The sequence below is a fragment of the Podarcis melisellensis genome, assembly GCF_964234715.1.
Source record: "Podarcis melisellensis genome assembly, chromosome: 2".
Classification (NCBI taxonomy): Eukaryota; Metazoa; Chordata; class Lepidosauria; order Squamata; family Lacertidae; genus Podarcis; species Podarcis melisellensis.
Genome location: NC_138529.1, coordinates 68,075,222 through 68,098,385, shown reverse-complemented (window position 1 = coordinate 68,098,385; position 23,164 = coordinate 68,075,222). Strand labels below are relative to the sequence as shown.

Below are 23,164 nucleotides of genomic sequence, written 5' to 3'. Positions count from 1 at the left end.
GAGCAAAAGATTTGGGCAGGGAAAACTGGACACACATAATCTTCCCCCAGATTATCCCGGAATAGCTAAGAGACACTAGCAAATACTTCCCTGTCCAGTTCCTGTGAACTCAAGTCCAGGTGGGTCCCAGCCATGCAGTGCCCGTCGCCACAGTTTGATCTGCATGTCCCAGGAGCGGCGACTGTACTTCTTATATTTATTTGGAGTTCTTGGGTGAACACCTGGCTGCCGAGCAGCTCTAGAACAAAGCATGAACACTTGTTAGGTTCTACCGTTTAAGACCACATTAAGCCCCCACCCCCAAAAAGTGGTAACCTTTCCCAATGGTTCATCAGGAGCAGATGCCAAAGTGAATGTCTCAAATGCCAGTCCCTTGAAGTAGGTTTAGAGAACAGCTGCCAGCCACCATTTGGAAAGGAAAGCTGTGGACTCCAAGCCCGTGCTACATGAAGATAAAGACTTGGTAGATAAACAACTCGCTTTGCTCACTTCGGCACCTGCTGTACAAAGCACTGGTAACCAATGGTGTTTTTCCCATAGTCTATCTGCTTCTGCCTCCTTTGCAAGACAGCCACATCTGTTTCCACGCCAGACCTGCTGAGAGAAGAGATGTAATGCTAAATGCAAATTCTTCATCAGTAATAAACAGTATTGGAAGACATGAGGTGAATGAGTTGATGTAGTTAAGAATGCCGTATTTTCAGCATATCCAAATAAACATTTTTTGAGGAATCAAAGCAAATTTTGTGTTTTTATTTAAACTGAAAAATTAGCAGCAGCAAATAAGCAAAAGCTAACTATATGGGATGCTACTGATTAGTAAGATAAAGAAAAGTGCCTATGAGAAAGTGGTGCAGAGATTGACAGAGAGAGGTCCCAGATGACATTTTGAAATTATTTATCAAAAGAGGTTCTTGGGTTTTGTTTCTCAATGGCAGCTCAATATAGGGAAAATTGGTTTTAAATGAGTGCATATCATAGGGAAAGTGGAAGCTTTATAAAGTAGAATTATTACAAAAAATATGAGATAAGGTAGAAATTATTAGATGGTTAAGGGAACAGAGATGTATATCTGTTAATATGAAATCAATATGAACTAGGAAATAAAATAATAATGATAATAATAAAATAATTAAAATAATAATTTATTATTTATACCCCGCTCATCTGGCTGGGTTTCCCCAGTCACTCTGGGCAGCTCCCATCAGAACATTAAAAACACAATAAAAGTTCAAACATTAAAAACTTCCCTAAACAGGACAGCTTTCAGGTGTCTTCTAAAAGTCAAATAAATCAGGATACAAATGTGAACAAAACAGAATGTGAACAACATGTAAACTGTATCAATGGATGTACATATAGGTATAAGTTTGTAGTAAGTGTGTTTATGATATATAAGCCCCCGCACCCCCAAATAAAAGCACTACAGTCCTACTAAAACTTACCTGGATTCTGGTCTGGATTCTGTTGTCCTTTCTGGGCTGGTGCCTACACACACACTCACCATTTCAACAGGAAAGACCTGGGATGAAGGCCTGTTCCAAGAAAATGAGAGCCAATATCCAATGGTAGTCATACTTGGAGTAGGCCTACTGAAAGTTACTTAAATCTATTTACTTAAGTGGGTCTCCTTCAAATATGACTTCACTGTTTATCATCTGTTTTGATTACAGAGCATGAAAAATAGGCTAGAGCCAGCTATGGCGAGAACCCCCAATCTACCATGGTCACTACTGAAAGGTATTCACGGGTTAAAACATGCCTCTGAAAATCAGTAGGATCTTTTATTCAGTAAAGTAAAGTGAACCTTTAAGTAGTTACTGCCATCTGAAGCCAGTGGCGTAGCGTGGGGGGTGCAGGGGGGGCCAGCCGCACCGGGCGCAACATCTGGGGGTTAGGGTTAGGGGGCGCAAATCCACGGGTTAAGGGGCCCAAATCCACAGGTTAGGGGGCGCAAATTACTTGCCTTGCCCCGGGTGCTGACAACCCACGCTACGCCACTGTCTGAAGCCACAGAAGCAGCCTAAAGGGTACATTTTTTCAACTAAGAGGTGCATAACAGGATGTCTCAATGTACAAATAGCAGTTATTTCTTAGAAATGGAGTTGATGCATCAGGATCCCTTTAATAAATGGTTTCTGCAAAAGGTTTCTATCTCCAGGAACTACCGGTAATGGTTGAAACTCAATAGCAAGGCAACCATACAACTTTCAGACCCAGTTCAAGATCAGAACCACACACTATGGAGAAAGCCCATAAACTTTGAAATCAGTCTTAATGTTGTGCCAGTTTAAGGCTGGACAGCATGGGCTTTAAATGTGCAAATTCATAATGTGGGACATTAAGTTAGAGGTGAAGGAAAGTTAGCATTTTTATTGTTCCATTTTGTGTCACATTCCATGTACAATATGCTAGCCTGCAATAATCGCCTGATTATCACCCATGATATGTCTGACACTCTTCATGCCAAACTAAAAATACCTAAACCAATGCTCAATTCAATATGCTCCGTTTTGTTTCTCCCCAACCTTCCCATTAATTTTAACATTTTCCAAGTGTCCAAGCAATCTCTTGGCTACTCTCCCCAGAGCATGCATAACTAAACCTCAGGTTTTGTGTGCAGCTACCTGAATCATGCAATATTAGTGTTATACATTCCCTAAACCAAACACTGCCTGCCAGTTTGAGGAACCCAGGTGCTACATATTATTGCAACATCTTCTATACTAGCAGTTCCCAAACTCACCACCAAGACCACTTGAAAATTGCTGAGTTTCTTGGAAGACGATTTAATTATTTTTCTGCCTGTTGTAGGAAGTGCAGTGCACTGTGCTAGATGCTGTGTAACTTTTAATCACATTTTTACAGACATGCCACCTGAAAGAGGCTCACAGTCCACCTGTGGACCACAGTTTGGGAATGCTTGCTCTATGCAACATTGTGGCCTTGAATGGGGAGAAGGGAAATGTTTTATTAATAATATGGATTCATTTATACCTTGAGACCACACGTTCCCTCACATTTCAGCAGCTTAGTCATGCTGGCCACATGACCCGGAAGCTGTACGCTGGCTCCCTCGGCCAATAAAGCGAGATGAGCGCCGCAACCCGAGTCGTCCGCAACCGGACCTAATGGTCAGGGGTCCCTTTACCTTTCTTATGACATAGCTATCCCACCTTTCCTCATGGGAATCAAAGTGCATTTCTCAGTTTTCTTCACTCATACACTTTTAAAAATCACAACAGTAACCCTATAAAATGAACTAGGCCAAAAGACAGTGATTGGCTGTCCATAATTAGAGGAGGTACAAGTTGCTGCCAGTTTCATTCCCTAGTTCATGTACTATATACAAGGTAGCCTCCTTATTGTGTTTATTTCCAGCTCAGCAGTCATGAATTGCTCCCAGAAGGAACCTGTTCACTATTGTAATGAGTAAACCCATGACCATGAATGACAAAATAAAATAAAAATAATAAGGCATAACACAAAAGTCTTGGACAGTTTTCAGTGCCTTGGAAAACATTTACTATTTTATTCTTTATGCTTCTCATAGTGATACTCATTCGAGTAGACCAACACTTATCTTTTGGAGCACCAGGCAAAATTTTTAAAAATCCAGGCATTTTAACTGATTTAATTTAAACAAATCTTAAATGCTTAAGCAAATGCAGTATCTGCTGCTTTTATCTTTGTTTCATTTGTATTTAAATGCTTTAATATGACCACTAGAGGCTGAAAAAGATTTATTGTTTGTTCCCTTCTATATTACATTCATCCTGCTCTCAAGCTCCATTCTAAAGCATGAGACGTTGGCTGAGATCAAACAATTAACCCTCTTCAAAGACATTGTGATTTGTATCACAAACTGGTGCCTTCATTACACCAGAATTCCCAACTGATTTCCTTTGTGAATCCACGTAACTAATGAATTGGCTCTTATTATCTGGAAAAAGTTTCTTCATTGCTGCTAATAAGTTATTGGTTCATTGGTATATCTTACTTCATCTCATCCCCACTGAAACACCTACCTGTTTCTTTGAAACACAGGCGACATCCCAGCAGCAAGTGCCCCATGATTGAAAACCAATGACCCATAGTACAGAGAACTGAGGGAAGATTAAAAGACAGTAATTTGTTATAAATATTCTACAAACGAGACTATTACCAATCCCAAACACCTCCCAGACTCACCCTACAGAGTGTTTGTTGTGGGGGAGGAAGGGAAAGGAGAATGTTAGCCGCTTTGAGACTCCTTAAAGGGAGTGAAAGGCGGGATATCAAATCCAAACTCTTCTTCTTCTTCTTCAGAGGGGAGCAACAGATCTTAGCCTATGCGGATATTCTAGCTAACGAGAGTGGACTGAAAACTGTTCCCAGGCACTTACGCTCTTATCAGTTCTCATCTCATTCATAACACGCAAACAGCAAAACCCCTGCAGCATGAAACCACATTTGCAGAGCAAAGCAAAACATAACTACAAACCTCTTATGCAAACGTGTTACCCCCTTCTAGCCTTTCCATATGAGTTCAGAAAATAGGAGGATCAGAGCTGTTACAGTTAGTCCCAACAGAAAATAAAACTGAGCCCGGGAAATGGGGGGCGGGAGACAAATTGACATGGTGCTGAGCCTAATTTTTTTAAGTAACTGGTCAGCTAAATTTAGAACAACATTTTTTAAAATGTTGTGCTACAAGGAAACCATTCATTTATTCCGTGGCTCTGCAGCACTCTTCCTACCAGCTTTGGAAACCAATACTCGGGGGGAAAGAAACAGAACAGAACGAAGCAGCCAGCAAACAGCAGCTTCCTTCTCGTTACATTTCAGAAGGAAAAAAACTGAGCTTCGCATTCCACCCATTCCAGAAATCCAGGAACAAGCACCTGTCGCTCACGGGAGCCCACCCATCACCCACAGAGCTCCCAAGGTGCATGACTCAAATGGAACAGCAGCGTGTCTGTCAGGTGCAGAGCAGAATCTTCCCGGGATTTAAATCTCCCTCCAGTAGCTCAGAAGGGCGGGGCTTGCAGCACAGTCCTGACCTATCGCGTGGTAGTGGGGGCGGGCCCTCCTTAAGCGATTGGCTGCACGAAAAGCACAAAGGAAGGCGGAAAGCCGCTGCGGAACAATAACAAGCGTGGTAAGCAAAGCCCCGCCTACCACCACTACGCTCTCCCAATAGGTGCTCCGGGGCCTCTTTGACGCCCGTGGCTACTTTGACCAATTGAAAAGCTGTTCAAGCCGTAGCTAGGGCTCCTCTTTCTCCGCGCTTCGGTGGTTGGTTGACGAAGAAGACGGCGTTTGGGATTGGCTGGCTGCTCGGGCGGCAGGTTTAAGTTCCCAGCTTTCGAGCCTGTCCCGGGAAGGGCTGGGCGTCGATGGGCAGCAGGTGGGTTTGGGGGAACGGGAGCGAGGCGGTGGGATGAGCTCTGCTCGGAGTGGCGGTCCTCGAGGGGACGGAGAGATTCCCTTGGTGGGGAGCAGTCGAGGCTCTACCTGCCTAGGGCTGCAGGTTCTGGCTGCCCTTGTACTGTATGTTTGCAGTATGGGGTCAAGGGAGTCTGGGGGAGAGCAGAGCCGGATTTAGGTTTGATGAGGCCCTAAGCTACTGAAGGTAATGGGGCCCTTTTTATGTCCAGCTGTCCTTTATCAACAGCAAATTGTCGCTGTTTTTTGTGTTGAATATATGCTATTATGGTAATTTATGGACCTAAAGCCATTTGCACATGACAAAATATGTATTTTATCAACGTAATTGTTGAACTGAAATACAATTAAAAAGTATAGTAATAGTGACATAATTATTAAGCTCTAACTTAAAATGATTTTTTTATTCATAACAAACTTAATAATGCAAACACATTGGCATTTGGCAATAACAAAAGTTCCTTTAAAACACAATTTACAAAGACTCATAATCTAGTCTCTAGAAACTTGCTATAACATGAAATAATAATAGCAAACCAGTGATATTTTAGGGAGCAGGCTAGCAGGCGGGGCCCATTACGTACATCATAGGAGCCTACACAACACAAAACACTGTTGCTGTATGTAGGTTTTATTTTATTTATCTTATATTTTTGAAATGTACATCCAGTTTTCCCCCCATTAAATCTTTTGGGGGCCACCAAGAGAGTGGGGTCCTAAGCTATAGCTTGTTTAGTTTATATGTAAATCTGGCACTGGAGGAACAAGTCTTCAGACGACCTGAAGAAACGCAGCTTTGTGAGGGATTAAACTTCCATGGACAGATGGGTGCAGGAAACTAGCAGATATTCCTACATGTGTGGGGCCAGGGAAGAGTGAGGTCGCTGGGTGACAAACTGCAACAGCTGCGTTGGTGATAATTTACCAACACCAGGATGCTTTCCTCCACAAACCCATAAGCTTGATTCAAGCCATGTATGACAGAATTGGCTTTAATCATAAATTGCCAGAATTTGACTTTTGCTTAGCTTTGGAAATGGAAGATGAGTACTGTATATTGATGGGTTTATAATCTTTTAATTTTATAACCCCTCAATTTGCATGAGGGTTCTGTTCCAGGGTTCGCTCCCAAAGCCAAAATTGTGTATTGTCAACACATTGAGTGCAATGGCAAGTGGGATTGCCAAAGGCTTTTACTGGATGCCCACCTCCATGCTACTCTCTCCTTATTTTTATTTTTTTAATTGCCAAATGCATAAAGCTGAATGCACACAAGTTAAATGTGCATAAATTGCAGGCTTACTATGTATTTTATTTTAATCTTATCGCTACCACTTTTGAGTGGTTCTTTTGAACCTCACTGCTGTCAAGTTTGTTTTATGTATGTTTTAATAATTTCAGTGATAACTGTACTGTTTATATTGCAGTTTTTGTGTTTATGCTGTAAGGTAGTCTGGTTATAATAAAAAGCAGGATATAAATAGTAATTGTTGTTCTCCACAGGCAGCTGCTCAGTGGATTCTGTGTCAAACCATGTCTGAGAACTTTCCCCCCATAGAGGCTGATGCCTCTCATTTGTGTCTTGGGTTCCGATCCAGATGCAGGATGATTATGTTCCAGGATGCTGAGTTCTCACTACCCTTTACTCCAGAGGCACCTCTTACCCCAATCTCTAACCTAACTCAGGGTTTCAGGACCTTTAGCACATTAACCGGGTAAGTTTCTCTTTTCAGAATAGTGAAATGAGGTAGAAAACATTGCATTTTCCCAATTTCCTTAATTTAGCAGCATAATGAGTGGATACAATATGGTTCACGTTAGGTAGTTTCAAATGTGTAATTAATTTTTCAGATGACTATCTCTGCGAAGTATACATGCACATATAACTTACACACCATCACTATCCAAACACTATGCAGTCACAGGAAATCATTCTTTAGGTGTGTGTTTGCACAATGAGTCAACAATTTCCATTAATTCCTATGGGAAAATGTGTTCGCAACCACAGAATTTTGACCCCTAAATGACAAAAAAACTCTGAAACCTTGCAAAAGACAAACAAGGAAGGAAAATGCTTTGTTTGTCCAGTCTCTTCTCCCACTATTGTCTCTGGTAAAATGGCCAGTGGGGACCAGCAAAACACAAGGCTTGTTTAAGGCTTTATTTGTTTACAGTACAACACACTGGTCTGACTGTTTGGAAATCTGAATCTGCAATATGTATAGTAAGGTTTGAGTATTAACATGAACATAAGTGAATTTTTGTATAGCGGGACCTGCATTTATTATTGTAAGACGGGTTTGAAAAGGAGAGGGCTAAATCAGTTGAACTGCTGAAAATTTAATGGCCTTGGCAAGTATGTAATTTGTTAGGGAAATAACAGGTAAATAGGCTACAGCCCAAGCAACTATGATTATTTGAAAGCTGTGGTAAAGGCTCTTGAACATAAAAACAAATGTCAATTTTCATCTCTAGTACTTTGGGTGACTGTCTTTTTCATGGATACTGGTAAAATAATTATTGAGAACTGACAGCATAACCATATTGCATTTGACCTAGTTTGTATTTAGTGCTGAGCAGCATACATTGTGATTTTTTCCCCTTCCATAATTAAATCTGGCTTGTGCTAATTAGTCAAATTTTCTTTCATTATCTATAAATTATTTGCATTGAAACATGCTATTTTGCTCTGTACATGAAAAGTACAAATGGTGGCAATGACACACAATGGCAATGTGGAGAAAATTCATGCAACAGAACAATGCACTTGTTCTGTTAGTGCAACAGAACACCCCCCCTCTTATTTGTGTGTGCCCCACACCACCCCCAAATTTGCCTTGGAGGTTTGGGTGGGGGCCCTGGACCAGATTTAGGGGGCATATGAGGAAAGGAAAAGGGGAAGTTCCATTGAGTCCTTGTGTTGACAGAATGAGTGCATTGAATACCACCCAAAATATTCAAAGCAAAGCAATAGTATATAAAATCACAGGTGATTTAAAAAAAATAGCGGTTGCAATTAATCAAAACACAGCAGCTAATTCTAAAGCAGATCATAGTAAAAACAACTTAAGTGCTCTCTAAATGGTGTCCCTATGGCAGTGATGTAGAGCTGGAGCCAGACTGCAGCTGCAAACTTAACCCAGTTACCTGAAATTAAGTCTCAATGAGTTCAATAGGACTTACTTTTGAGTAGACACGATTAGGGTCCTGATGGAAGTTGGCAAATGGGGCTTAAGGTAGTCAGTGAGTCTTAAATGCATCTCACTTAATCTAAATCCTAATCTGACTTCAGTCCTTAGTAATTACTTCTCTGCTGCAGCATTCTAAACTGGTTGTTATCCCCTGATCATGTATAGTAGAAGCTGATGAAATGGCAGCTAAATGCAATTTGTCTACTAATTGTGATTACTGTCTTAGGAGAGAAGCACACAGACCAGAATACACTCACAAACTTTATATTTCAATCAGAAATTCAGTCTTTTATGATCTGTATTAATTCGTATAAGATGTGTGTGTTTCTCCCAAGCATTCCTGTTACTTTGTTCATGCAGGGATACACCAAGACGCTGCCTAGATCTGTCCAATCTCAGCAATGGGGAAGAGGAAATTGCCTTCAACTTCAGCCAGTCCCCAGGTACATTGGAAACTGGTAATATTTGTTGCCAGCAGCACAATTCTCTGCATGCTGCTGCTTGTCTTGATTCCTGCAGCTCTGTTCAAATGGCTAATGTGTTAGGGCATTTATATGGGCTGCCCAATGACAACATTCTCTGAATGGCTCACTAAAATAAAAGAACCATAAGAAATGCAGCATAAAATTGTCAGTAAATCAAGCCCCCTCAGATAATTTGATTACATGTTAACATGCCAGGCAACTTGTGGAAACAAGTGCCCTGGACTCTCCCACTGCCATTTTATTAGAACCCTGGGAAAGCTCTCTTCCCAAGCCACACCCCTCATTGTGTGCTTCCAGTAGGCTTTTGTGATTTGTTTTCTGGTTAGTCTAGGGCAGGGGTCCCAAACTGGCCTGTTGTCCACCAGTGGTTCACAAGCTTCATTCAGGCAGTCTGCGGCATGATTGCAATAAATATTAATATTGGTTTTTAGTTGTATTTTCATTGCTTCTTTTATTTCTTATGTTGTATTCTAATTTTAATTATATGGAATGCAAATTGTAATACAATAAAATACAATACACTAAATAAAATAAGCAATTAAAAATCAGCATATTGCACAGCTGTTACAATTGCTACAAAAGGAAGAAAAACAATTAAGTGGTCTGGGAAGACCACTGGCAATTTTCAAGTGGTCCATGGGGGGAAAGTTTGGGAACCAGTGGTTAAGCCATTTTTACAGGTAGGAACATCTTCTGGCTCTTGTCTTGTCACTTACACTTCAAGCCTGGATCTTTTCTGGTCTTTTGCTGATTTCTTTATTCTTTTATAGGTCAGAAGGGTTCAATGGGACTCCAGAATAAGCTGTAAGTTATGCCATCACATTCTTACAGCATATTAGTATTAGCCCACCACCACCATTTGTGTTTAAAATGTTGATCTGCTTTCAAAGCTGAAAATAATGGGGGATAAAGCTGAGAATGATAGGAGAGAGGGACGATTCTTTCCCAATTAGGTGGTTTCCTTTTTTGAGCCCTGAGAGCTAGAAATCTGTGAACCTGAGCAAAGCACAGACATATTTGGGTTCTTTGGCAGCAAGTATGTTTTATAAAAAGGTAAAGGACCCCTGACAGTTAAGTCCAGTTGCGAACGTCTCTGGGGTTGCAGCACTCATCTCGCTTTACTGGCCGAGGGAGCCAACGTTTGCAGAGAGTTTTTCCAGGTCACGTGGCCAGCATGACTAAGCCGCTTCTGGCGAAACCAGAGCAGCTCACGGAAACGCTGTTACCTTCCTGCCGGAGCAGTACCTGTGTATCTACTTACACTTTGACGTGCTTTTGAACTGCTAGGTTGGCAAGAGCAAGGACCGAGCAATGGGCGCTCACCCCATCGTGGGGATTCGAACCGCCAACCTTCCGATCGGCAAGCCCTAGGCTCAGTGGTTTAGACCACAGTGCCACCCATGTCCCTAGTATGTTTTATAGCTTACCACTCTTGTCTTTTTCAAGGGTTTGCCAAAGTATATTTAGAAAACTGTAGAGATGCTTGTGGAGGCTTTTGTGCTTTTTTTCTTTTTCTTCTTTTTTTGTTGCTTTTCTACCAAACAGTCTGGCAGGCCCTAGATTCCTTTCTTCTCACTTTTCTTAAAACAATTTATTTGTTCATTGCTAAAGAAGATGCATTGGAAATGCCTTATAAACTGGGGAACAGCTTGCTACTAATTTGCATGGTTTAGTTGCATACGACGTAACTTTCATGCCTGGTGGACACAGGTAGAACTTGAGTTGCCAAAGCTCTTGATATTTGCAGTCCCAAACATTCATATCAATAGTTTGACCCAAACTGTAGTGAAATACAAGCCAGACCTTTTCAGCCTTAGATGGATTTATTCACAATATAGATGAACTCTTACATGATTAAAATGTGGGTTTTTATCAGTAGAGGGAAAAGGTGCCTTACCCTCTGAATGTCTGTCTGTCTCTGTTGGAAAATTCCAACCCAAGTGCAGGTGGAGAGTGGTTGGTCCATTGCTTAATTTTCATGCACCCACATCAGTAAGTCACTATCCATGAGCTGAGGATGCTGAATCTATAAGATGCTGGTCCAATTGATGATATTTTGCTCATCAGGATTCACAAGCAAAATGGCTGTACAAAGGACTTGCACTGCTTTTTCTTTGCACACCAGCATTCTTAAGATTTGGTCTTTGCTAGGTTAGTTTATAGGGACGTGGGTGGCGCTGTGGGTTAAACCACAGAGCCTAGGACCTGCCGATCAGAAGGTCAGCGGTTCGAATCCCCGCGACGGGGTGAGCTCCCGTTGCTCGGTCCCTGCTCCTGCCAACCTAGCAGTTCGAAAGCACGTCAAAGTCCAAGTAGATAAATAGGTACCGCTCTGGCCAGAAGGTAAACAGTGTTTCCGTGTGCTGCTCTGGTTCGCCAGAAGCGGCTTAGTCATGCTGGCCACATGACCCGGAAGCTGTACGCCGGCTCCCTCGGCCAGTAAAGCGAGATGAGCGCTGCAACCCCAGAGTCGGTCACGACTGGACCTAATGGTCAGGGGTACCTTTACCTTTTTAGGTTAGTTTATTGTGAGAATAAAGAGAACGTTGGGGTTTAGTTTTGTGTGTCATCTGGAAGTTGACCCCAGATGTTGGAAATATGAAAAGTGAGTGGGTAGCATGAACTTAACACCAAGTTTATAAAATAAGGAACTGTCCTGTGAATAAACCAGGAGGTGGACTCTAAAGTGATTTCCAGAAAGGCCAGGAGACCTTGCCTCAGTTCTTCAGACTGAAAAATTGGCTGAAATCTCCTCCTGCTGGACAAGTGTTACCATCCTAGTGGATTTCTAGCAAGTGTATACAAGGCAGATTGGGATTGACAGATTGATCACTCTTTTTCAATGAGAAGGCTTTCTGACTAGTTGTCTCTTTCTCCCAGCAGACTTTCAGGGAGGCAGTGTTCACAATTGCTCCAGGTGAGTATTTCCTGTCTGGTGAGGTGGAATTCACTCACCTCTTTGTAATATTCTGCTGCCAGAGAACTGTGAGATAATGAGTCAGAGGACTTGGAGCCCCCGTTCTAAGATTCACAACCAATATTAATTTACTGAAAATGTGTTTCTCTGCTTGGTCTTCCAGTCCCGGGTACTGTGTAGCACACCAGACACTCCAAGCTGCTTCCGACGCATTAGCAGGGTGATCAGCAGTCCTTCCATGAACAAAGAGAATGTGAGTATTTATTTATTTTTGCAGCAAGCTGGGGTTTCCAGCCATATTAGTAAGCTGCAGGCCGGGATATCAGGCAGGCAGAAGTCTTTGCTTACCAGAAGGGTACAGAAGCTAGGCCCTTCTTTTCACTTCATGGTGATAATACTTAGCTTAACTTCCCTGAAACTTCCCTAGGTTCTTGATTCCAGAGGTAGTTCTCAACTCTAAAAGCCACCTCCTTTCCTTATCTCCTTCCAGGAGGGTAGCCCTGTTAAGCACCCAAGGTGGAGCATGCCCAAATCCCTGCTGTTCTGGAAAAAACCACGAGATGCACAGCAGACCTATGCTACTATGCTGGTAAGTTAATACTGTTTACAGTACTTGCTGTTCAAATAGAACTAGGTTTGGACCTTTTCAGCTATGAGTGGGTATAGATATTAAGTAGTAGTCAGACCTACCCCTTATCAGTATGGCCAACACCATAATTTGATTTGTTTTCAGTTTCATCTATACTGATACATGGGAATCCATGCATTGCAGGTCTACATATTTTTTCTCCTCTACAAAAATCATTGTTCCTTGGGAGCATTAGTCTACCAGAGTACTCCACTTAAATGTCCAGTTCAGGCCAGTCTTTCAAGCTTCACGATGCAGGGAACTTCTCCATTGGACATGAATGGGGATGAAGCATTTGGTTAGGGAGCTCAGAATTAATCTCCCAGCACCAAGGCATGTAATGGTGATAGATGCTGGCCCCCATCGTGTGTCCCTTCTTACAAGGGAGGTGTGGCTCACCAAGGGAATCAGTTTATGTGCAATTATATATATGGTTACATTTTGAATTGCCAAAACTAACAAATAGCACATGCACTTACAGGAATATTCAAGTATCGAGACAAAAAAACATACCAACAGAACAGGTGCTTTCATCTCAACAGTTAAGGACAATCAAATATTTCCTAGTACAGAAAACTAATATAAAAGCCAAATTACCCAACCACAGATATATAAAAGTTCTAGGGGAAAGATATATAGATACACACACATATATCATGCTAGAGAAGCAATAGGTGCCATCTGTGAGCTTCTTCTCTTGACAGGAAGGAGGTGATCTAGAGGAGTATGAGATGAAAGATCTTGGTAGCCCAATTTCTGCAGTGACACCACCAGGAATGCCAGAGTCCTTGGGTGGCTTTCCAGAACTCTCCCCTGAACAGGAAGAGACTGAGGTGAGACAAATGATATGTTCACTCCATTATTGGCATTTGTGAAAAGCAAGAAATCTTAGAAAATGGAAAAGTAGATCTTGCCAGTTATGATTCTCAGGGCTGCCAGAACACAGTGGTCTTGGATCTGTTCCTACTACAAAGCTGCCAATGTGGTTGGAGAGAGAGCTTAGATAGAGCCTTTTGAGAAGTGTGGTTTGGTAATGGCTAAATCATGGACTTGTGTACTATTGCACTGAAACATCATGAAGCAGTAGAAGACTTATAGGTATCTTGCTCAAAAGTATATGGTCAAGTGTCCCAACACATGTAATAGTAAAGCGTTCACAATGGGCCACTGATTTTTTTCACACTGTTGCCATAGCTGTGCTGAGCAGCTTCTGTATTTCACCCGCTACCCTAAAGATGATCTAGTCTTGATTTCAGCATCGTGACTTCTGAAAACCTAGATGCAATTCAGTTTATTTTCCATCCGTTGTCATTTCCTCAAGAGTCATCCAACCATCTGCAGTAAATGGTTACGAGTAGGAAAATGATGAAATGCGAAAGTTCCTTGTGAGATCTCAACAGGGATATTTGATCCAAGTGCAGTAGTTTTTATATGGAGGAAGGCTCAAAACATCACACAGTGGTTTCATACATTATGCTTAATGGGAGTCATAGGCAAGGTTGTCAAAAATAGGTTCTGTTTATTTGTCCCATTTTTGTTTTATCATACCAAAATTACACTCCTTGTCCACCCCTAAAACTCAAGGTTCCCTTATTCCATCTACTATTATTGGTCATCTGTCCCCAAAGCATTTATTCCTCCCTGTGGCAAGCTCGTGTGTAAAGCTTTTGGGCATCTGTAGTACTAATAAGCCTCTTTTTTCTGTATGAAAACACTATGTCACTTGCTTTAAGGGGAGGGTCATGTTGTTTCTTCCTATGGGCGGAGGAAACAGTTTTAAGTTCTTCTGTCTTCATACTGTGAAATACTGCTTGGGTTCTGCATTTTTCTTTTTTGTTTCTCTTAGAAGCCACTTTCTGGGCATCTCTCCAGCATGGCTATTTTGCTCTCGGGACCACTTCTTACTCAGGACATCAATGTCAGTGAGGCAAGTAGTATATAGCAAACCTAGCCTTCCTTGGTTGCCTATGGCAAGTAAGATTCAGACTAGAGGAAAGCCTGAAAATGTAATTAGAAACTGCATCAGGGTTTATTAAACAATTTATTAACGTTTTATCTTAGGCTGAATAGGTAATTCAGGATGCAGCACATAGGGAGCAGAGGTTTAACCCCTCCTCTCCAAGCTGTGATGTTCCTTCAGATGAAGTTAGAGATGGGGAACATCTAGCCTGCATGCTTAATCAGGCCTGCCAGGCCAAATTAGCCAAGTCACACCTACCTGCCAACCACCTGATGTCATAATTGTCACGCGTATGAAGGAAAGACTTAAACACCTTGCAGAGTTCCCCAAAATAGGCCAGAGGCAATTGTACTTCATCCAGCAGAGCTTTACTGCTACTGAAGGAAAATGAGTGTAATGGTCACAAATCCAATACATTCAGGAATGGCACAGTTTGTCAGAAATCCAGTTGCAGCAGACTTAACTTAAACTTAATAATAACTTATACTGTACTTTTCCATGTACAAGATTAGGTTTTTTTTACTAAAAAATGTTAAAAGGGGGGTAGTCTTATACACGGGGGCAATCTTCCCCATTTTCTTAATTTTGAGTCCCTCAAAATAGGTGAGACTTGGCTAATTTGTCTTATACACAGGGGCGTGTTATAAGAATCTGCTCTTTTAGCTCCCCATCCCTGATCTCTCTAGTAATTACCAAAAACTAAAATCATGAGGATGAGGCTGGTGCTGCTCACCACCAGCCTTTTTTGTAGGAGCCCTGAAACATTGTCAATGAAGCAAGGGAGTTCCCCACTGCTCCCCAACTTTCATCACTGTCTATGTGGCACTCTGAGCAGGTCTCTATGAACAAGACTCGACTCTTCCGATCCCCATCACTGCCAGAGAAACTGAACAGGCCCGCGCTGAAGAAGGCAGCAAAGAGCCAAGATGAAGACGAAGCACCCATCAAGGTGACACAGAAGCACAGCCCAACCCAAGAGGAGCCAGATGGGGTAAGATCCTGCTTGGTTCAAGTATGAGTTCTGGGTCTAGGTGGTGACAGCAGAATGGCAGTCCCATGTGCTGTATCAACAGGCAGCTATCGGGGCATAGCTGCTGTCATGAGAGCGTACCTGATGATGCAGATAATAAACCCGTCTAGTCCAGCATTCTCCTCTTGCAGTGGTCCACCAGATGCCAGAGAGGCGGGGTGTCACACGCAGGACCTGAGTGTTGCAACACTTCCCCCAGCAACCAGTTATTTCTTAGCCCACAATGCCTTTGTTCTTTGAGGCAGGACACAGCCATCATAACTTAGGGGCCCATCAGACTGCTGTTTAGTTGCGGGTGTATGCAGCAAAGTGTTTGATTCATAGTGCATTTGAAATGGATTTGTACTGAGCTATCCAAACACCCCGTTTTCTCAGTTGTTTTGCGATGCTTCCCCAACATACCTGCGTCATTGCATCCACGCTTCCACTCTGCCCGTTCCATTGTTCGTGTTCCGGCTACCCATAATTCCCAGCTGTGCAAATCAGTCATGCCATGACACCATGCCACTACACTTTCATTTCAACACCTTTTCAGTTTTTATATTCGGGCTGTGATTGCTGTGCTAAATGTTTGCTCATTTCCATTAAAAAGAAAACACCCACAGGAATGCCAATTTTGGGCGTTAACAGGAGGGATAGGAGAGTGGCTACGTCACAAAGGAGCAGATGCATTTTGGCACGTTGCCAGGGCACTTTTGTGTGATAGTACATTAACAGCAAGAGTGAAAAGATGAACCGTAACATTTGTAGTGTAAAACGTTATGGCGCTTTAGCTGGAAACTTGAGGATGTGCGCTGATTGCAGCCAAGGCAGTATCAGCAGAACTTCTGCGTGCGCAAATGGTATTGAAAGTTTGATTGCATACAATTGTCCTAATAGCATCATGAGCACAAACCAAGATGCATGCACAGTAGAAAGGATGCCTAGAGGGGGCCCTAGAAGCCATTGATAGCCATGAATTTCTCCAAAGCCCTTTTAAAGTCATCCAAATTGGAGGCCATCACTCTATCTTGTGGTAGCATGTGATTTCTACTGTCACACTTGTGTGAACAGAGAGAAACTAGCAAGTAGGTAGCTGGGCAGGGATTCATTTGCTTACATGTTGCTGATGACTGCCTGCTTTGTTTATATAGGTAATGCATTTGAAGAAGGCAGCCTCCCTTTCTGACATGGAAATTGTCAGAGCACTGGATCAAGACCACAGCTTCAGGCAGCTGATTGGAGATTTCTCCTGTGTAGGTTTCTTCAACCTTTGTGGGGCAGGGAGGCTGGCTTTTGTCTTTCACTCTCCAATGATGCTGAATTTCTTACCTTGATTGTTGGCCGATGCTGGGAGATGCAAGCTTTCTACATATTTAAACTGCCTGTTGATAGTTTATCCTCTTTTGGGGGCAAAGCAGGGCAGGCACAGAGTTACAAGTGGACTTGGGGTGTATATTGATATACCACACACACACACACCTGTTTTTGTGACCTAGGTGTAAGACTACTTGCATGTTTTGGGTGGGGTTCCAACTAATAATGCATTTCTATAAGCAGCTCCCTGAATGAGTCAAGAAGATCTTAACCAGATTGGTACATATATGCGTGAGAATTGTATTGGGGTAGTTCAAGGGTGGGGAACATTTGCGGCCCTAGTGGCCCCACCCTGTGCACCAACTTTGATAGATGGGGTAGGCGATTCTACCTGTAAGTCACATGGCATAACTGATGCCACATGACTGACATATGGGTTGCCCTGCCCATGTGTCAAAATGCCTTTCAGTTCCTACAATCCCATCAAAACTTCAGCAGCTATCTTTAAAAGGGTGGGAGAAACAGTTCTTCATGTTAAACTGTTCTGTACTAATTAATGAGAATTGAATGTTATAGTACAATATGGCCTAGATGCCACTGTGCTTCCCTCCAGTCTTGTTTTACCAATTGTTGTTGCACAGAATCAGATAAGGTTTTTTTCACAATCCAGAGACTAAGGCAGGGATCAGCAAACTTTTTCAGCAGGGGGCCAGTCCACTGTCCCTCAGACCTTGTGGGGGGCTGGACTATGTTTTGAAAAAAAAAATGAACAAATACCTATGCCCCACAAATAACCCAGAGATGCATTTTAAATAAAAGGACACATTCTACTCATGTAAAAACATGCTGATTTCCGGACCATCAGCGGGCCAGATATAGAAGGCGATTGGGCCAGATCCGGCCCCCGATCCTTAGTTTGCCTACCCATGCTCTAAGGACATGGTTCCCAACGTGGGGCACATGCCCCACAGGGGGGCAATTTGATTTTTAAGGGGGGCAATTCGACAATGAGCTATTAACAGTTAATGGCCTTTTAGGCTTCCTCCACGTGAATAGGAGTTCTCTTTTTGAATAATAAAAATTATATGTCATAGGGGAGGGGCATCAGGATTTTAGAGATGCTTAGGTGGGGCATGGCCAAAATAAGGTTGGGAACCACTGCTCTAAGGTATTGCGCTCAACATTTTTTTATTCTTATTGCAGGGAAGCTTTAGAATATGGGGACTGTCTGCTGAAAGTTCTGAATGGGTTATCCCATTTGTCTCTTGCTGCATCATCCTGATTCATTTTACAAACAGGAGTGCAACATCACTCCTCAGAAAAGGTGTTTGCATATTACCCAAAAAGCCTATTTTCAACCACTCAGCATTGCCAGAATAGCTGTCCTTCGTTACATCTTTAACTAGTTGCTGGAACGTTACTTGCACCTAAGCTGAATATAGCTCTGGTGTTTAAGAGTTAAACAGCAGTACTGTACATTTCTCCAATGCAAAAGTGGAATAAAGTGCCACTAATCATGCTGTCAAGAAACCAACTGAAAAATGAAAAGAACAAAAACAATCTCCCTTCATTCACAATCTGCTGTGTTTTGCTTTTTACCAGGTTGTACAGGGCTACACTCCAGGCATCTTCCCTATGGTGTTATCCCTTTGTGGCATCACCCATGTTAATCTGCCCCTGACAATTCCAATAAAATATATACCGTACTTCCCCCCAATTTGTGTAATTCTGCCAACAGGGTATGAGTTTTCAGACTATAAAGGATTTTTCTTGTAGAACTCTCAACGCTGCCTTGTAATCTTGCGGAAAATGCAGCCTAGCAAATAAAGATCAATCAGGTGGTTACGTTGCTTTTCAGAGCATAAGGAGTGCTTTTGAACCAGGAATCAGATGATACATTCAGTGCTTGCAGCCCAAATGTCTGTATGCTTTCTAAGAAGTAGGTCTCATTATGGAGTTCACTGGGGTTTGGTTCCAATTAAGTGCACTTAGGATCACAGCTTTGGTTTTAGAATTTATTTTGCTGGGGCTTAGGAGATCTGGGGGGGTTTGGGAGCTATTGCAAAGCCTGAAGTGGAACGTGGCTGCATTGTCTCTAGGTGTATTCACTGCCAACAGTAGCAGGAAGGCATCAGGACCTGAAATACATCACTTCAGAGACCGTGAGCAATCACCTCTTCTGTTATCTGTGTGCGTCTGTGTCTTTGGCCCTTTGGTTTCCTCCACATCAGCTGAATTTTGGCTCCTTGACCCACACTTGGTTCTATAAAAATCCCAGAAGGTACTTGGGGGGTGGGGATATAGCTGTCCTTCCCACCCCAATACAGATTTGTGTTTTGTGCACTAACTGAAGGACCCCAGCTATACCTCAGTCTACCTTTAGTGTTACCTGCTAGAGCTATCCTCCACCTTAGGATATAATAGGTAACCATGTAATGACAGGGAAGAAATAGTAGAGCTTGTAGTTTTGTTTACTTCATTTTTAGCCCACCTTCCCTCCCAGGAGCTCAAGGTGGTGGTAGAGATGATTCTTCCCCCATTTCTAGCTGCATTTTATCCTGACAACCGCCCTGTGATGTAGGTAAGGCTTGAGAGACAGCGACGAGTTGAACTTGGGTCTTGTTCTGCTATTCTTTTAGATGGCTGCTCTGCTCCAAGGTCAGTTCCAAAGCCTTATAGAGAAGTTCTGCATTATTGACTGTCGCTACCCCTATGAGTATGATGGGGGACATATCATGGTGAGAGAATCATGCGCTTAATTACGGGTGGTGATTGGTTTTGTGGGCTGCATGATGGGATGGCCTTACCTCAGTGGCAAGGCATATGCAAAACATCACAGTTAAATTCCTCACACCTCCATGTGGGGCTTCTGCATATCAATGCTAGACAACCACGACCAGCTGATGTTGATGCCTTGTACCTCATTCTGAGAATTTGTTTTCTGTTTCTAACTACAGGGGGCTCTGAATATCCCCAGGGAAGATGATCTATTTGAATCCTTCCTGAGGAAGCCTCTTCTCTCATCAACGCCTCAGAAGCGCCTCATCCTTGTTTTCCACTGTGAATATTCCTCAGAGAGGGGCCCAAAGATGTGAGTGTGGGTCTCAGTGAGGCAGCTCTTGGGAGCAGGATAAACAGGTGGGGTTTTGGAGGTCCTTTGCTTGATAGGGTGGCTTTTGTCTTGCCTTTCTGCTTACTCTTCCTGCCTTGCTGTTACTTGAAGGTGTCGCTATCTGAGGGAAGAAGACAGAGCCATGAATGAGTATCCTGCGCTGCACTATCCTGAACTGTATGTCCTTCAGGGTGGCTATAAGGACTTCTTCATAGAATACAAGGTAACAGCCAAGACTTTGACTTCATAATCCTACTATGCAGGAACATCTCATTCCAAGATTTGGGTTCTCCTAGCAAATGGGAAAATGATGTCTTGTCAACCCTCTTGTGCATGTTTTGAGGGACAAGAAAACAATACCTAAAAACAAATCCTAAAAAGATCAGTATAAAATGTCTCTATAATGCATCAGATTGAATTCCAACAGCTGAGATAGCAAGAAGCAATCAAGAATCAATTATTGTTCATTTAAAAAGCTCAGGCAAATGAAATCAGGCACAAAAAGTTAGGTAACATATGCACCAGACTAACAACCCGGGCAAGGGTGTTGCACAGTTGTGGTGCCACCTCAGTGAAGGTCCTGTCTCCACTCTTCTACATCTGAAAGAGGAACACCAGTGGAAGATCACCTTAATAAGCTTAACAAATATGGGCACAGTCAGTCCTTTGGACTCCTTGATCCAAACATAGATCTCGGTAGGTATAAACCAGCACTTTGAATTACAAGTGGAAGCACATGGAGCTGCAGTATTTTGGACCAGTTGAAGTTAATTGTTTGTTTGTTCAATTTATATACTGCTCTTCATCTGAAGATCCCAGGGCGGTTCACAACAGGAAAATACAAAATGAGAATACAAAGTAGTCTTCAATGCATTTGTCGTATCCTTGTTTGGAACTCAAAAAATATAGGTCCCATGTTTGTGTTGTGGGCAGACTGTCAGGGCTTTCTATTGCTAGATGCTGGTCAGCAGGTTGGTAAAAAAAATATCTCCCTATTATGATTATGCCAGGCCTCTCATCACTGAGGATGTAGTGGGTAAACTGTTGTTGTTGAGTGATGTGCAGGAATCCTGGAATTCTGTGCTTAAAGAAGCTTAGGGAAATCTATATTGCACACATTTAAATCATGGGGCAGGAATGCACCAAATCCAGTGGCGTAGCGTGGGGGGTGCAGGGGGGGCCGGCCGCACCGGGCGCAACATCTGGGGGTTAGGGTTAGGGGGCGCAAATCCACGGGTTAGGAGGTGCAAATTACTTGCCTTGCCCCGGGTGCCGACAACCCACACTACGCCACTGACCAAATCTGAAGGAATGTTAAACTAGAACTTAGTCACCTCAACCTAAGCGCCTTGGAGGAGGCATGGGACATAGATGTAATATGCTTCTTGTGTAGAACTTGAAATCCTTTGATGTGACATAAGAAATTAGATGGGGAAAGGATGTGTTTCCTCTAGGGAACAATGTTGAGCAGCTAATTGTACATAAAAGCAGGAGAATATGGAAGGGGAAGGCGTGCTTATATGGTTATATAAGAATCTGCTTGAGTCCCATCCAGACCCTTTCATGGTTTCTCATCCTTTAACTGAAAAAGTCCACAAGACTTCAGTTTTCCTCCTCCTATGTGCCAAAGAGCTGGAAATGCACTGTTTGGGGTTTCTTAAGTTGTGGCTTGATATGTTTGTGATGAATTCACTGGGTCTTTGGCTTTGAAAGAAAAGCTCCAGACCTTGCATTCTGCTGCGTCTCCCTTCCCCTTAGGAGCTGTGTGAGCCCCAGAGCTACTGCCCCATGCGCCACCAGGACTTCAAGGCAGAGATGCTCAAGTTCCGCACCAGAAGCAAGACATGGGCAGGAGAGCGGAGGTGGAGGGGTCAGGTTGCGCGTCTCATGAAGCCGTGAGGACAAAGGCTGTCTTGGAGAAGGGATTCTGCTCTAAGAGGACTCTTCCCTGGCAAAGGGATAACCTGAGGTCTCTATAATTGACTGCGCCACACAGAGGCTCAGAAAGTGAGGAAGCCAGCACTTAGGAGTGCATGTCAGTTGCTGCAATAAGGGAGAGCTCAGAAATGTTAGGGAAGCGTCATTTGCGTTTCCACAAGTTTTCATTTGAGAAGGAGCTCAGTGTGAACTGGCACTTAAGCGTCTGGTTTTAATGGTAGAATAAACTGTACTGGAACATAATACCTGTTACTCCTTTGCATATGCATTTCTTCCTGTGCAGTGTAGTGGTCAATATATTACAATTTTGGGGAAATATAACTAATGTCTCCTAGATTTATTTATTATTTATTTATTAAATTTATACACCGCCCTACACCGGGAGGTCTCAGGGCAGTTTACATTAAAAGATCACAGTATATAAAATAAAAGCAGTAACTCAATAATACCCACCTCCCGAAAGAGCCACATTTTGAAAGGGTATGGATACATAACGTGTGAAGGTGTCGATGTTGCTCTGGATAGCATATAAACATAAGAGGCACGCAAGCTGTTTGAGAGGGATGCAAAGAGTGGGTGGGTTTCTTTGTAACTTTTAAGTTTGAACCACATCTCTGCTGCAACTGATCCACACAAACCTGGGAGATGAAGTGTGTGGATTGTCTCCAGTGTTAGTCCTTCTCAAAGAAAGCCCATTGAAATTGGTAGACATGACTAAGCTAGGTCTATTAATTTCAGTGGGTCTAATCTGAGTATTTGGCCATAACCCTGTATTTTAATATACTGTATAGGCGTGTTTGCTTAGAATATTATTTACTGACATTGAGGGAAGAAGATAAAATAAATGTAAAGGACCCCTTGTCCAGTCAAAGACAGCTATGGTGTTGCAGCGCTCATCTTGCTTTCAGGCCAAGGGAGCCGACATTTGTCCACAGTCAGCTTTCTGGGTCATGTGGCACAACGGAACACTGTGACGGAAGCCAGAGCACATGGAAACGCCGTTTACCTTTCCACCACAGAGGTACCTATTTATCTATTCACACAGGCGTGCTTTCGAACTGCTAGGTTGGCAGAAGCTGGGACAGAGGAACGGGAGCTCACCCCATCACGGGGATTCTAACCGTCAACCTTCTGATCAGCAAGCCCAAGTGGCTCAGTGGTTTAGACCACAGCGCCACCC

At 42.8% G+C, this 23,164-nt stretch overlaps 2 protein-coding genes across 8 annotated transcripts; one reads left to right on the top strand and one right to left on the bottom strand.

The window, feature by feature from the left end:
- Nucleotides 1–44: 44 nt before the first annotated feature.
- Nucleotides 45–5,013, bottom strand: LOC309363186 (oocyte-specific histone RNA stem-loop-binding protein 2-like). Of its 3 annotated transcripts, none has more exons than XM_081899286.1 (5): nucleotides 4,884–5,013; nucleotides 4,029–4,106; nucleotides 1,446–1,535; nucleotides 490–597; nucleotides 45–238 (listed from the first exon to the last, which is right to left on the bottom strand). In XM_081899286.1, the coding sequence occupies exons 1-5, from the start codon at nucleotides 4,931–4,933 to the stop codon at nucleotides 76–78; spliced, it is 489 nt and encodes a 162-aa protein (XP_081755412.1). In that variant the 5' UTR covers nucleotides 4,934–5,013; the 3' UTR covers nucleotides 45–75. The 3 variants fall into 3 exon arrangements, with proteins under 3 accessions (XP_081755412.1, XP_081755413.1, XP_081755414.1); XM_081899287.1 differs by having other exon boundaries at nucleotides 490–600; nucleotides 1,461–1,535; XM_081899288.1 differs by lacking the exon at nucleotides 4,884–5,013 and adding an exon at nucleotides 4,740–4,854.
- Nucleotides 4,849–22,227, top strand: CDC25C (cell division cycle 25C; the record flags this gene model as incomplete). Of its 5 annotated transcripts, none has more annotated exons than XM_081899284.1 (16): nucleotides 4,849–4,927; nucleotides 7,026–7,142; nucleotides 8,979–9,061; nucleotides 9,874–9,907; nucleotides 11,984–12,020; nucleotides 12,184–12,273; nucleotides 12,511–12,609; nucleotides 13,353–13,481; nucleotides 14,495–14,575; nucleotides 15,444–15,599; nucleotides 16,772–16,873; nucleotides 19,034–19,096; nucleotides 19,574–19,672; nucleotides 19,892–20,025; nucleotides 20,158–20,269; nucleotides 21,805–22,227. In XM_081899284.1, 15 exons carry the CDS (start codon nucleotides 7,033–7,035, stop codon nucleotides 21,943–21,945), a joined length of 1,470 nt encoding a protein of 489 aa, XP_081755410.1. In that variant the 3' UTR covers nucleotides 21,946–22,227. The 5 variants fall into 5 exon arrangements, with proteins under 5 accessions (XP_081755410.1, XP_081755409.1, XP_081755408.1 ...); XM_081899283.1 differs by having other exon boundaries at nucleotides 4,877–4,964; XM_081899282.1 differs by lacking the exon at nucleotides 4,849–4,927 and adding an exon at nucleotides 5,379–5,389.
- Nucleotides 22,228–23,164: the final 937 nt, after the last annotated feature.

Bases quoted from the DNA above. Each gene is read 5' to 3' on its own strand.
- LOC309363186 (XM_081899286.1), bottom strand. From the start codon at position 4,933: ATGCACCTTGGGAGCTCTGTGGGTGATGGGTGGGCTCCCGTGAGCGAC. The intron at 1,536-4,028 runs GTAGGTGTTTCA...TTCTTGGAACAG, and splicing joins CCTGTGTTTCAAAGAAACAG to GCCTTCATCCCAGGTCTTTC. The intron at 239-489 runs GTGAGCAAAGCG...GCTTTGTTCTAG, and splicing joins TTTGTACAGCAGGTGCCGAA to AGCTGCTCGGCAGCCAGGTG.